At 41.9% G+C, this 15,842-nt stretch overlaps 1 protein-coding gene across 1 annotated transcript in view; it reads left to right on the top strand.

Moving 5' to 3' along the window:
- The window catches only part of LOC141296333 (proton-coupled folate transporter), a 54,019-nt gene extending 51,971 nt beyond the window's left edge, over positions 1-2,048 (top strand). Inside the window, exon 7 of the mRNA XM_073827584.1 lies at positions 1,749-2,048. Within this exon, the coding sequence (XP_073683685.1) occupies positions 1,749-1,800 (52 nt within the window). The 3' untranslated portion in view covers positions 1,801-2,048. The remainder of the gene's footprint in view (positions 1-1,748) is intronic.
- The last annotated feature ends 13,794 nt before the right edge of the window (positions 2,049-15,842 follow it).

Here is a 15,842-nt window from a genome sequence, read left to right as displayed (position 1 = left end):
TTATTAATTTTTTAAGCTCTTTGCCAACATTATTTAACAGGAAAACAGCATTTATTAGGGGTATTGCTGGATCTTATTGTAATCTGTATACAGGTGTTGTTAACTGTTCATGTTATCTAAAGAATTTAGCTATTAATTTTAATAGAAATATTAGTATATGTACAAGTTAACATTAAAGAATTAGTTCCCTTCCAGAATTAAAATTTCCTGATAATTTACTCACCCCCATGTCATCCAAGGCTCATGTCTTTCTTTCTTCAGTTGAAAAGAAATTAAGGTTTTTGAGGAAAACATTCCACAATTTTTCTCCATATAGTAGACTTTAATAGGGATGAGCGGGCTGAAGGTCCAAATTGCTGTTTTAATGCAGCTTTAAAGGGCTCTACACAATCCCAGCCAAGCAATAAGGGTCTTATCTATTCTGCCCTCCAAAGGCAAAGCGCAGTAACTACACATTTGGTCAAAATTGAGTTAAGGCTTAAAATGGACTTTGTGACAACTGTTTTGTCTCGTGGCAAAGTCTCCTGGTTTAATTTTGGTCCCATTTCGGAGAAACGTTCAGAGAAACGAGAGTGTCAACATGTTTGACTAGCTGTTGTTAAAACTTTAAAGGCATTTTTCTCAGTTTCAGTGTTCACGTAGTTACTGCACTTTGCCTTTGGAGGGCAGTATTGCAATGATCGTCCATTTTAAAAATTTTTTTTAAAATTTTTATACTTTTTAACCACAAATGCTCATCTTGCACTAGCTTTGCGATGCATGTCCGCAACGTAACGCATTAATTGACCTTCAATCCATTGATCCCCAATGAAGTCCACTATATGGAGAAAAATCCTGGAATGTTTTCCTCAAAAACCTTGATTTCTTTTCGAATGAAGAAAGAAAGACATGAACATCTTGGATAACATGGGGGTTGGATAACAAGTTTAAAAATGTTATCTAAATAATCTTTTAAAGATTATTATGAAATGTTACAAAACAACCTATTAAATAAAAATAAATCATTTAAAATTATTATATTTTAAAAATGATCAAACTAAAAGTTGAATTTATATATATATATTTCCATATTATTATTAAATGATAATTTATTATTATTTACAATTAATTACAAATGTTACATGCAGTTGCATGTTGTTTTTTTGTTATTAATAATGGATTTAAATGTAAAAATGCTATTATTTTCATTAATATTTACATTAAAAAAGTCAACACAAAAAACATAAACCCCTGGTTTCACATGCATGTGTGGGCTGTTTTAACTAAAATAAATACTAGTGGAACACATACAACAGTTGCATTTATGCATTGGCCAACACTTTTATCAAAAAATGCAATAAAACAATTTTTTCTTTTCCCACTGACAAGAAAAGACTTCAGCCACTAGTGAAAGCCACAGAGACAGGAAGGTTTTAGTTTGCCCTTGACATTGCATAAACCTTCATGTGAATTATGAATGGCCTATTTATGACACCTGGTGGCCTGCTGCCATTCCTAAGCCAGCATTGAATTACACATACAATAAGTTATTATTTATTAATTTGTTTTTGCCTTCTTTGTTCGACAATGATGTACTTCTATGATCAAATTTTTTTATTTTAAAATAAATAGCATGCTATTGTTTAACTAAAATAAGGCTTAAATCATTATAGGGGAGGTTGATTTACACGAAGTGTATTGTGAAGTCTTGAGTGTCTCTGTGGCACCTCGTCTTATTGTGACTGACATGTCTGTCTTTTGGCTTTTAGGTGGATTAGTGAGATGCCCGCCACTCATCCTCGGCTTGTGCTTTCAGACTGAGTCTCCTCCTTCTGGGTTATTCTTTCAGCACAAAGTGGATCCATGATTGGATATTGCATGCTTTTCTGTGGCAAACTGATCTTCTCTGAAAGTCTTTCTAAAAGTTTATTTTTTCATGAGCAATGTAACACTTACTGGCACATATTTCACACACACAAAAAAGTGAAACTCAGATAAATTCACCAGTTACACTTTAAACTGAATTATTTGTAATATATGTAAGTACTGTATAATAAATTTTCAAACTACAGAAAGATATCATTCTTTGGAGAGCTGAAATCCACTGTGGTCTGCCTGAGACTGCAGTGTGTGGTGAGAAAGCATTAATAACCTCTTAATAAAATTAGAACGGTGAAAGGTCAGCTCCGGAATTGGAAGAAGTAAATGAGAATCGCTGCACTGAATTGTTCTCGCCGATAAGCCGTTCACCACAATTACACTGACACAAGATAGAATCCTGGAATCGTTAGACAATTAAATGCATTTCATGCCATAAAGTTGAGATTTAAGTTGAGTTTAGAAGCATTTCTTCCATTAACTGGGCCACAGACGTCTCTTTGTGGCTCTTCGTCAGAAGTCAGAGTGGCAGACAACCATATGGGTTCTGCTGTCAACCGCAAAACTTCAATCAAAGGTAGTCTGTTGGGGAAGGAGCTAAATATGGAAGAAAAGATTGCATGGGTGGTTTGTTTATGGACTTTTGAAAAGGTACATTTCTTTTTCCAAACTTTACATAAGGCTGCCATGAATAAACTTCCTTAATCTGGGTGTCCACAGATGTGTTTATAGTGCAGCTATATTGGTACATGGAAAGGCCAGTCAAATTAACAACAAAACTGTGTTCACAACCCAATTTACTTCTAAAATCAGGTGTACTTCCAAGGAAAACAACTGATATTGGCACCCTTAGTAAATATGAGCAAAGGTGGCTGTGAAAATAAATCTGTATTGTTTATTATTATGATCTATAATTAAAAAAAATCACAAAATTCTAACCTTTCATTGAAGTAAAATAGGAGAAATTTCATTATGAAATAAATGTTTTTCTCTAGCTCACGTTGGCCACAATTATTGGCACCCAATTATTACATCCTTTACTCAAAAAAAGAAAAAAAAACAGCTCAGAGTTTTCTTCTATAATGCCTGATGAGTTTGGAGAACACCTGACAAGAGATCAGAGACCATTCCTTCATACAGAATCTCTCTGGATTCTTCAGATTTCCAGCTCCATGTTAGGGCTTCTTCTTTTCAGTTCACCCCACTTATTTCCCAATCAGGGAATCCTACCAAGGCCCATTATAAGATTTCTAATGGAAGCAGTCAGGCTTAGATTTTTTATCTGTTGGTATTTGAAAGAATCCATGATGCCTTGCATCTCAACAAGATGTCCAGGACATCTGGCAGAAAAATAGATCTTTGGAGAGTCTTTGGACACTCAAACTCTCCTCTTCTAGGCAGGTTTGTAACATCTTTAGTTGATTGGAACTTAATTATTGCCCTGATGGTGATTTTCAGTACTTTAGATATTTTATTATTTTGTGAGGCTCAACAAACTTGTTTTATAACCCTGTGCAACAGGAAATCATGACTGGACATTTTCATGCTCCTAGTCACCCTGGTGTGCTAAAAAAATGTAAATATGAATAGGAATATTCAGAAATATTTCACTCATAATAATTTCTAGGGGTGCCAATAATTTTGGCCAATATGCATTGGAAAAAATAACACATTTCATAGTTCAGTTGTTTTATTTCAGTGAAAGGTTAGAATTTTGTGACATTTTTGAATGAAAAACAAAAAGATAAATGATGCAGATTTATTTTCACAGCCGCCTTTGCTCAAATTTACCAAGTGTGCCAATATTGATGGAGGGCACTGTATATAAAAATAAAACAGTTTGCACTACTAAATATATTTGCACTACTATTCAAAAGTTCAAGTCCAAAGGATTTTAAGTTAATACTTTTATTCAGAAAGGATGTATTAAACTGATTATAATGACAGTCAATTTTATATATATTTTTTAAAATACTGTTACTAAATGAAGAAGTAGTAAATATATATATACAGTGTTGGGGGTAGCGCATAACAAGTAATGCAAGTTACATAATAATATTACTTTAATTAATTAAAAGCTCTCCTGTCCCCATGTTGAGAGAAATTGTAAGATGTTACTTTAGTTCTAGAAAAAATGTGAACATGCAAAAAAATCACTCACTAAAAAAACAGATAAAGTATTCCTCAAAATAAAAACAGTGAAATTCAATGCAAACATGCAATAATTAAATATGCTAAATAATACAAATTTCCTTTATGTATTTAATCCCATTTTATCAACCTTCGATGATCCAATTCAACCATACTAATAAGCAAAAATTACTCAAGATAATCATTTTTTCCTTTCAATTTTTTATTGCTGAAGAGTTTTCTTTAGATGTGAATTTGCTTTTCTCTAAGCCTGAGGCTTTTGGTGTAAAAAGGCTTTTACTTTTTTTTTACTTTTACAAACAAGCAAGCCCTGCTCAGATTTAAAAGATTTAAAAGATTTAAAAAGTAACGCAAAAGTAACATAACGCATTACTTCTCATAAAAAGTAACCATAATATCGTGATTAGTGACTTTTTTAGGAAGTAACTTAATATTGTAATGCATTCCTTTTAAAAGTAACTTTCCCCAACTCTCTTAATAAATATCAGTGTTTATTTTACTCCGGTTCCAGCTTCTGCATCTCCACTCCTCAACCTGCTATAACTGTGACAATATAAATATAAAACTGTTTGCACTACTAAATATATTTGCACAACTATTCAAAATTTCAAGTCCAAAGGATTTTTTTTCAACTTTTTTTCCAGAAAGGATGTATTAAACCGATTCAAAATGACAGTTATTTTTTTATATTGTTACTAAATAAATGTATGTATGTGTGTGTAAATATATATATATATATATATATATATATATATATATATATTTTTTTTTTTTTAAACTGAAAACCGCTATTAAATAAATAGCTGAATACATAAATGCAGCTTTTGGATCAAATAAATGAGCATCTTTCAAAGACATTACAAAAACCTTACCAACCCCAAACTTGTTTGTGGTGGATTATTATTTCCGATTAATTGTGCATAATAGAACCAAGGTCGTGTATTAGAAAGTAAATAGGGTTCATTTCTAGTTTTATGGTGACTTTAAATCACACTAACACGATTATTGATCACAGACATACTGTGTGATCAATCATCAGAATGGACTGTGATACTCTCTTAGTCATATATGTATAACACTAATTTGCTCATTAAGCTAGTGATTATCCATATATTGCAGGACACAACACCATTTCATTGAATGACATTACATGCTGGCGTCCCAATCAAATCTGCCTTGTTAAAACAGTATCTTGAGGCTGCTGGATATTGGCTGGCTGACTGTGATGGGAATGAGAACAGAAGAGCTCCCTCAACAGCCTTTGGAATTTCGGACATATGCAAGCGCATCCAAACAGACATTAACACACACGCACGAACGTGAGCGGTGAGGGCCAGCGCCTCCCAAAACTACCATCTCTGATAAGACTGGAGAGAATCTCATTACAAGCGATACACACACTGGCTGATGCTACACACACCGCAAACACTTCCCATCAGTTGTAATTATCATTGGTATACCCAGTGCAAGCGCTGGCAAGATCAATCCAATCACGCCACTGCAGCGTGACTGAAATTGAATTGTATCGTATTTAAATGATCAGACTGATACCAACCGCATCAAGACGGTTTCGGCAAACTGAAAATGCAGAGCTGGGTAAAATAATCCTAACAAAGCCTTTTAGAGTGTGCTGGAATCGTGACTCCATTTTGTTCCTTCATAATAAAGGTGGCAGTGCCATGTACACATCATAAAGCTGGTGCAGCTCTGTGTTTGTGTTTCAGGAGACTGCACTGCCCTTGAGCCCCGGGTACAGATGATGCTGACACCCACTGTAATGAGAAATAGAAGACGCCATTAATTGCTTGGCATACGTTTTGAAGCGGTTGAAAAAGCCATTCAATCTCTAAGCAGCTCTCAGAGCAATATCTATGCATAAGTATAGAAGGGAATCATTATTTTTCAATAGTCTTCCCTAATTGCGGCTCTGATCAATACAATTCCACACGGCCGGATGGAACTGTGGAGGACTTTCTACGGCTTTATTGCATCACTGCCCGCATTAGTGCTGACCACAGGGGGTTTCTGTGCCAATAGTGTTTGACAAAACATATCATTTGAATCGTATTGAGTGCTATATTGAGGCTAGTTTAGATGGGAAGAGAGATATCAAGTTGCAATTCAAAAGATTTATGACAGGCTATTTTTCACAATTTCTGTGCTGATTTTAAGAGGAGAATGCACAATGGATTTAATTAGGGTATTATAAGAAATAAATGGCATAATAAAGCATAATAATGAGCCAAAATATTTAATAAATGCACATGCAAGGGAATGTGTAGCAGTTGTGGATGATAATGTTTGCACTGTTCAAATCTGCAGAGATTCTCTTTGGGTCTTTATGTATGTGTCAACTGAAACTTGGGACCTAAAATAATGTTATTACAATACAGACACAACATTAAAGGGGCCATGAACTTAGAAACCAAAATTCCCTTGTACTATATTCATTGTACTATAAAAACATCAGAACTCAAAACTTTGTTGTTAGCTTAAAAACAGCTTATATTGAAGGCAGTCTGCTAAAAAGACAGCTTTTGGATTGTTCCACTTTATGATGTAATAGTGTAGATGTGCACCGCCTCCGCAGAAAAAGATTGACATCACTGCCTGTTTAGCCCCGCCCACCGATTTACGCACAGTGTTTACCAGAGAGGCGAACGTGTAGATCTATGCAGAAGCCAAATGATAAAGATCAACAACAACAACAACAACAAGATGCTCTGTAGAGCCAATTTGTGGGGGAAAAAAGTCTTTGCAAAGCCCTCCTTCTGATCCCAATGTTAGGAAAGACTGAATGAAATAAATGTTTTAATGAAGTTCCAGACCATTTTGTTGTGGATTCATTTACAAACAAGGAACAGTACAACCCAGGATTTTCATAAAAAATAAAATTAAAAGACGATGATGTGCCAGCTACATTGGATTCGACCATAGACTGTAAAAAAGATGGACGACGCATCTCCGCTTCATTCCACTATAGAAAAATGAAGCCAAAGCATCTCAATATGGCCGCTACCATCTTGGGGGAAATTACGTAATTTGGAGCCAGAGCTTGCGCAATAGAGATTTGTTTGGTGCCAGAGTCTGCGCAGTAGTGTTGCGAGGTGGAGCCGTGCTATCAAAGTCATGCCCAAACTCCTGCTGACCCAATCGCAAGGTCACACTCATGACACCACACCCCGTTTTTATAGCATCAAATAACTACCTAAAGAAAAAGAACATTTAAACTTGAATCAGCATTATAAGAAGTACCTCACTTGATGGAAACCATCTTTGGAAAAAAAATTATTGGAAGGGTAATTCGATTATTTAGCTTGGCTCATGTCCTATTAGATTACATGGAGAGGGCGGGGTTTACGACCTATACTGCAGCCGGCCACCGGCGATCAAAACGTTTTGGCTTCACTTTTCGGGATTCGTGGGGCACACTTGGATCTGACAGTGATGTTCCAATCTGTTACTGTTTTCTTCACTGTTATTTTGTCTATGTTTGTGTGGTTCTAGTATACCCTGTGTAATTGGAACAAAATGTCCCCACAAAGATGGCAATATCCAAAATCCTTGTGGGGACATTTTTGGCCAAAATAATGACTTTAAACCAAAATCTAAAAATGCAGAAAAGTTCCTGTGAGGGTTAGGTTTAAAGTAAGGGTAGGGTTAGGGTAAGAGGATAGAAAATACTGTTTGTACAGTATAAAAACCATTACGCATATGGAACGTCTGCACAAAAAATGGAAACCATATATGCGTGTTTTGTGTCTGTGTTCATTTTCAAATTTCAAACATTTCAGTTAAAGCTACCAAAGTTAACATTATTTTTTAAATTATCATCATAATCACAAACAAAATACTTTCATTATTTTTACATTTAGATTTGCATTTAAACATACACAAATATATCACAAATAAGACAGCTGATGTTAGGTTAATTGGGGTGCCACATAATATGGGTTAAATATGATGAACCTCAAAAGATTGTGTTCCTTCAGATTTTCCTGCAGATGTTTCTTTAAACAAAGCTAAAGTCTTTATATTCAGTTTAGTTTTATACTTCACATGCAGTTAAAAAAGTAACAACTTTTGTAGCAATTTTATGAATCCATGTGCTTAGATTCAAACTATATTTAACTAATAGACTTTAAAGTTTGAAATGGAAAATGTTAGACTTATTTAGTGCAATTAAACAGCTTAAGCTGTTTACCATAATGTTATTTTTATACACTGAACACACTGAAATGCTCCCTAAGATTTACTTTAACTCACATAGCAGGTTCTATATCTTCTCAGCAGATTCTGTATTTCTAAGTTTAGTGGCCTGTGGAGCAGCATCCACGTCCTTCCACTGTCATTTGTAACTGTCAGGTAACATTAGTGTTTATACTAAGCTTCATTGCTTGTCACTACTGTAAAATTAAACCACTTTTAAACATCTCAATACAGCCAGCTAACTTAGGCAGTAGCCCTTCATTAGGCTTTAGAACAAGCAAGCAAATCTGGCATTGGTGTAAAATATATTGAAAATTAATGTTCCCTTCCGGAGGGAACTCTACGCTGCGTCCTGGTTAGGACACTTTGGGAACTGCCTTCAGCGTGACCGGTTCTGAAGCTCTTATAAAACAACGGCAATGAACTTGACATTGACCGGCGCCAGCCCATGACGTCATTAACAAGGCGCCTACTAGTATAAAAGGGCGCTTGTGAATACAGCAACCATCTTTTTGTTCTTCAGATCACCTTGTTCTAAGCGTGAGTATGATGGCAATGTCCGGAGGTAAGCAATTTAGGAAGTGTGCTGATCCGTGTCCGCGGAGTCTGACACCGGATGATTCGCACGATTTATGCGTGATATGTTTGGGTGAGCAGCACGCGCGCTCCGTCCTTGAGGGGGCGGAGTGCGTACACTGTGAGAGCTTTTCTATCAAAAAGCTCCGCTCTCGTTTGTCCTTATTCTCGAGGGGATCAGGACATCCGCCTCCCCCACGCGGCTCTGGTCCCGCGGCAGCTGAGGCTGCCCGGCGGCTGAGATCGTGGGGTTCGCAGGTGGAGCTCGCTGACAAGTTTCAGAGAGGCGTGTCTCTCTCGCGCTCGTCAGCGGGAGACGAGGGCGCGCTGCTGGATGAGGATGTGTTGTCTCTCACATCCTCAGATCCAGCGGCGAGTGTGCTGTTGGCTGCTAGCCAGGGCGAGCAGGAAGAGGCTGAGATGGGCGAAGATGAGTCTTTTGAGCCCATCCAGCCCTCCTGCCCCGCGTATGAGGAGCTGATGGACGTCATGGGGCGCGCCGCCGCGAGGTTAGATCTGCCGTGGCGGCGCGCGCAGGAAGAGGTCTCTCACGGCAGGCTTGGTGAGAGATATCTTCCTGGCCATGTCAGGCCACCTCCTTTGAGCCTCCCATTCCTTCCCGACCTCCATGCTGAGGTCGAGAAGGCATGGGATAAACCTTACTCGGCCCGCATTCCCAGACATCAGCATGTCAATTATGCTGACGTCCAGGGAATGCGTGAGCACGGGTATGTGTCGATGCCCCCGGTGGAAGATACCCTGGCTGCGTATCTTTCCTCGGGAGGGACGTCGATACTCACGGCTCCAACCCTGCCGAATAAGCCGCTCAAGGAGACATCGCGGCTGAACGGCAGGGCATACGCGGCAGTAGGTCAGGCTGGTGCCGCCCTGCACACTGTAGCGGTGTTGCAGGCTTACCAGGCCGACCTACTAAAAGATCTGGACCAGGGCCTGGGGCTTTCCCCGGAGGAGATGACTGAGCTGCGCCGCACCACTGATCTCTCTCTGAGGGCCACCAGACAGACAGCGACCGCCGTTGGTCGCGCTATGTCTGCTTTGGTGGCCACAGAGAGACATCTGTGGGTGAACCTGACGGGCATCGGGGAGAAAGAGAAGCGTTTTCTCCTCGATGCCCCGGTTTCGCCTTCCGAACTTTTCGGCACGTCTGTACAGACGGTGGTGGAGAAGTTCAGGGAGGCGAAGGCGCGCTCAGCGGCCTTTAAGTCCTTCATCCCTCGCCGGTCCACGCCCGCACCCGACCAGCATAGACAGCCTGGCCCGTCCTGGCCCCAGGGCCGGAGACAGGGCCAGGTGGCTAGTGTGGCCGCTCGAGGCCCTCCACCTCCACGGAGCAGGTCTCAGAGGAGGCGCGATGCGCGGCGTAGGAAGCCGGATCTCAGGGAGACGATCCAGCGCCGGCGTCAAAGCAGGCAGGAGTCGGGTACCTGAGGTCCCTCCCTTTCGCCCCTCGCGCCCGCTCGGCCGCCTGCCTTCCTGTCCTACTCCTAGACTCCGGGGCCGGGCCTATGATGAAGTTACTAACGCATTCTGACAGGCCCGGTATACGAACTGACATATCTGGGTGTTATATGTGTGTGTACATGTTTGTCTTCCAGCTCCGCTTGGGTGAGACTTAGTTTGGGCTCCTTAATCTGAGCCCCCTGGTCCCCGAATGCCAAGTGTAGTTAGGTCTCCCCTCTTCCTGAGGTAGTGTCTGGACCTCCACTTCTGTTAAACTCCTGTGGGGTTAGAAGCGTTGTTAGGCTCCCCTAAGCGAGCACCACCGAGTGTTTCTCGCCCGGAGCCTCCGCCGTTGGAGCTCAATGTGGCAAACCTGCATACGCATGTTCACCCATCCACTGGGGCAGCAGTCTACCCCGCCCCGCGGTAAGAGTCTCTCCAGACTCCGCTCGTCTGAGTGTGAAGACCGGGAGGTTGGGTAGGTTCCCCACCCTTAGAAGATAGGTGCAACCCAGGGTTGAGCACATGGGCTGCCTCTCTTGGTGAGTCAGTGCACTATAGGCCCCGCTCCCCAGGGCCCTGTCAAAAGGGAAAGAAAGAAGTTTCTTTAGTGAGAGAGGGCAGTTTAGGAACCCCCCTAAGAAGGTGAAGCCCTAAGTGTAGGGATTTTCAGGCCTCCTCTCTCTGAGAGTTGTGCCGACAAGATTCCCCTTCATGCAGGCTCTTGTTTAGGCTGATTTCTCACAAGCTCTATCAGCTAGCACTTAGGGGTTTGAGTGTAGTGGGGCTCCCCTCATTAGCATGAGTTCTGTTGGTTAGCACCCCCTCTCCCAGACTGTCCTGCCACGGTGAGCGTTGTCAGGGTGTTGCAGGCTTCCTCTCGATCGAGAGTTCTTCTGTATTGAGCCTCCGCTCTTCGCTGCTGCTGTTCAAAGACCTCCTTTCGCCTAGTGGCGTCATGATGTAGGTCAGGCCATTGGTCTTCCCCCACGGTTTAGACCTAGAATGCTTAGACGCGTTCCCCTGTTTTGAGAACCGTCCAGTTGCAGCCTTCGCTCCCCTCAGTGCTCCGCTGACAAGTACATACTCATGGTTTTTAGCTGGTAGGCCTGCTAGGCCTCGCTAACTGCCGGCTATGTGCTTTGTGCTCTTTGCCAAAGCCCAGTATTGTAAGGCTCTTTTCGTTCAGACTTGAAGCCTCCTCTCCACAGTATCCTGTGAGGTAGGTTCATGTACTTGTAGCGTTGAGTGTAGCCAGGTCTCCCCTCAGTGGGGTTTCACCGAGACCTCCACTTTTGAGCATCTCTCTCGCTAGAGACTACTAGACTGCTAGACTACTAGAATACCGCTCACCAAGACCGAGTGTTGTCAGGCTTTTTTCTCTCTGTAAGATTCGTTTCAAAGCCTCCACTCTACGGGGCCCCTGCTTTCTGCATTTAGGCCCTGCTGTGAGTCCTGGTATTCTCTAAAGCGTTGAGTGTAGCTAGGTCTCCCCTCACTAAAAATATTTGGGTGAGATCTCCACTCCATAGAGCTAGGAGATTGAGCGTTGCTAGGTTTCCCCTCATCCGAGGGTCTCTGTGAAGCCTCCGTTCCCCTGAAGCTCCGCTCCGGGTACTTTCAGACGTGAGTGTAGCTAGATCTCCCCTCACTGTATATTTAGTATGAGATCTCCACTCTGTAGAGCTGGGAGGTTGAGCGTTGTCAGGTGTTCCTCTCATTCTCAGAGTCTCTATGAAGGCCTCCGTTCCCCAGAAGCTCCGTTTTTAGTACCTCCAAGCGTGAGTGTAGCCAGGTCTCTCCTCACTTAGAGCGTTGAGGCCTCCACTCGTAAAGAGCTGGCGGATTGAGCATGTTGGGGCTTCCCCTCTGGTGAGGCCCCCGTTCTCCAGAAGCTCCGCTTCCAGTCTTTCCCTTCAGGCGTGAGTGTAGTCAGGTCTCCCCTCACGAAGGGTTATTGAAATCTCCACTCCTAAGAGCTAGTGGATTGAACGTTGTCAGGTTTCCTCTCTTTTTGAGAGTCTTCTGTGAAGCCTCCGTTCTCCAGAAGCTCCGCCTTCAGTACTCTAGGCGTGAGTGTAGCCAGGTCTCCCCTCACTAGAGGGGCTATTTTGAGACCTCCACTCCTGAGAGTTAGTGGATTGAACGTTGTCAAGGTTTCCTCTCCTTAGAGAGTCTTCTGTGAAGCCTCCGTTTTCCAGAAGCTCCGCCTCTGTACTTACAAGCATGAGTGTAGTCAGGTCTCCCCTCACACAAGGGTTTATGTTTGAGACCTCCACTCTTACAGAGCTCCGAAGCTCCAGGCTTTGCTATCGCCTGTGATAATTATATGGTGTTTCCCTCGCTACGCTCTGGGCACCTTCTCAAACCCACAATAGTGGTGAGTACTCACGCAAAGCTTTGAGCACTCCTTAAAACCCACGTGAAGTGGTAAGTGCACACGCAAGTCCTTGGGCACTTTCTGAAATCCACATGAGTGGTAAAGATTCCCCCCGAAGGTTGGGTTCTTTTCTAAAATCCTACACGGTATGGGTTACGCAGTATTTCTCCGTTCCCATTCTAGAGTTGGTTCTAAAAACCCCTGGGTTTTTCCAACTCCACTGCAGACAGCACTACTTATAGGATCGAGTGTCGCTAGCTCTAGGCGTGAGTGTAGCTAGGTCTCCCCTCACTGAAGGGTTATTTGAGACCTCCACTCCTAAGAGCTAGTGGATTGAACGTTGTCAGGTTTCCTCTCTTTTTAGAGAGTCTTCTGTGAAGCCTCCGTTCTCCAGAAGCTCCGCCTCTGTACTTACAAGCGTGAGTGTAGTCAGGTCTCCCCTCATGCATGGGTTATGTTTGAGACCTCCACTCTTACAGAGCTCCGAAGCTCCAGGCTTTGCTGTCGCCTGTGATAATTATATGGTGTTTCCCTCGCTACACTCTGGGCACCTTCTCAAACCCACAATAGTGGTGAGTACTCACGCGAAGCTTTGAGCACTCCTTAAAACCCACGTGAAGTGGTAAGTGCACACGCAAGTCCTTGGGCACTTTCTGAAATCCACATGAGTGGTAAAGATTCCCCCCGAAGGTTGGGTTCTTTTCTAAAATCCTACACGGTATGGGTTACGCAGTATTTCTCCGTTCCCATTCTAGAGTTGGTTCTAAAAACCCCTGGGTTTTTCCAACTCCACTGCAGACAGCACTACTTATAGGATCGAGTGTCGCTAGGCTTCCTCTCATCTAGAGAGTCTTCTTGCAGAAGCCTCCACTCTCCTGAGAACTCCACTTAGGTGGTTCTATTGCTTAGGCTCCTGGAGCCTCATGGATCACCTCCAGTGTTGAGTGTAGTTAGGTCTCTGACCTCCACTCCCAGAGTTCCCCGCAAGCACAGAGTGTTGCTAGGCTTCCTCTCGTTTAGAGAGTTGGTTTAGAGCCTCCGCTCTTCAGAACCCCCGCCTAGTATGAAGACTTAAGGGTAAGCTTCACTACTAGCGGTGAGTGTAGGTAGGCCTACTCTCGCTTAGAAGTATCAGGCCTCCACTCCTAGGAGTTCCGTGCTTGGGTGGCCGAGCTAGCTGTGACGTCGGCCCAAGTAGTGGGGAGTGATGTTCCTTCTTGACTCCTCAATCAGTCAGTTGTTCACTTACTCCTCAGCATGGCGGCGTGGGTATATCGTTCCCAAAGTGTCCTAACCAGGACGCAGCGTAGAGTTCCCTCCGGAAGGGAACGTCTCAGGTTACGTAGGTAACCCTAGTTCCCTGAGGACAGGGAACGAGACGCTGCGTCTCGTAGCCATGCTTCGGGCCCCCACTTTCCATCAGACAAAAAGATGGTTGCTGTATTCACAAGCGCCCTTTTATACTAGTAGGCGCCTTGTTAATGACGTCATGGGCTGGCGCCGGTCAATGTCAAGTTCATTGCCGTTGTTTTATAAGAGCTTCAGAACCGGTCACGCTGAAGGCAGTTCCCAAAGTGTCCTAACCAGGACGCAGCGTCTCGTTCCCTGTCCTCAGGGAACTAGGGTTACCTACGTAACCTGAGACGTTTTCTTTGCTCATAGATGTGTCTGAAGCTCATTTTTCGATGTACAACTGCAATCAAAATTATTCAAACCGCAAAAAAACTGCATCTATAACAGATTACTGCCATAATTAAAGTGATAATGTCAATATATAATGTAATGTTTTTGAGTTCTAGGATTTTAAAACCACTGCTGTCATAGTTATTCAGCATTCAACATTGCTGTTTTTTAGCTTATTTGTATGGTGGGGAACAAAATTGTTATAAAACACAGTTAAACCTTTAGAAACTCAACTAGAAAACAGAATTAGCTTGAGCTGTTACACATACATACATTTAGCCAATGCATGTGCTGAAGTTTGAGTAGCTAATATGACAAAGTCAACTGAGCTCTCTCAAAAGCTGTAGAGAAGAAATCATTTTATTACTTTAGGAAGTCTAAGGCTACTTGAAGATTTCCAAAGACATTAAACGTTCCTAGAGACGCTGGCAGTTTTATTCCTTAGCTTAAAATGTGTTGTACTAGAAAACCTTTGAAGGTGTTGAAGAAAAAGCACAATATCATAAAATGTTTGATCAGAACAACTGAGGAAAAACCTGCAGTGTACAGCTAAAGACTTTCAAGATGACCCAATGAAGGGTGGAAAAACATTTCAATGCAGTGAACACAAGACAAGCATGGCTGTCATGTTGGGGCATCTTGCCGAATGCCACTCTTGACCAAAAAGAACTAAAAGAACACCATCTCCATCATCAAACATTGGGCCAGTCCTGTTACGGGGGTGTTTTACTGTTGCAGGAAGTGGAAATCATGACTGTATGAAGCACGTCATGGATTATTTGAAGTATCAGGCCATTTTGGCAAATGTTTTGATGCATTTGGTGCAAAGACTGAAGCTAATGATCAGTGGACTTTCCTGCAGGACAGCCATCCTAAAGTATACATCCAAATCTACTTAAGCTTGGTTCAGGGATCAGTTACAGAATGTACTTGAGTGGCCTCAAGTCTTTTGATGTAATTCTCATTAAAATAGTTTTTAAAATTTGAAGAAAGCAGTGGCAAAGTGAAAACCAAAGATTATTAGTGATCTGAAAGCTTTTTCAGGTGAGGAATGGGCCAAGATTGCAGTAGAGAAGCTTCTAAGCACTTCCAATCAGTGATTATTGGTGGTTTTAAAGAAGAAAAGAGTCTGCACCAAATTTGACTTTTTGGGGTTGAATAATTCTGAACATGAATGTTTAGAACCAATTTTTTGTTCATTATTCATCAACTTACGTTCTTAGAAAACTTTCTCTAATAGTGCACTCGTGCCTTTGTTGAATTGTTTTCACAAAATGTTGTTCTCTGCAGCAAAATGTCTTGCAGGTCAAGGGGGTTGAATAATTTCGATTGCAACTGCATGTCTTTGTTGTTTCTATGCCATTTTGTATCATCCACCAGTCAAAAATCATAATTCTGATTGCTTAGAAAAGGAATAGCATACCTCTTCTGAACAAGTACTATGATTTGAGATCTCATTTACGTCTGATGATGCAGGCAAGTTGCACGCCACAAGGTAATAAACTAGTTTAAGGGTGTTGAATAA

The sequence above is a fragment of the Garra rufa genome, chromosome 21 (genome assembly GCF_049309525.1).
Source record: "Garra rufa chromosome 21, GarRuf1.0, whole genome shotgun sequence".
NCBI lineage: Eukaryota > Metazoa > Chordata > Actinopteri > Cypriniformes > Cyprinidae > Garra > Garra rufa.
The sequence above is the reverse complement of the archived record's forward strand: the minus strand, read 5'-3'. Positions and strand labels throughout refer to the sequence as shown.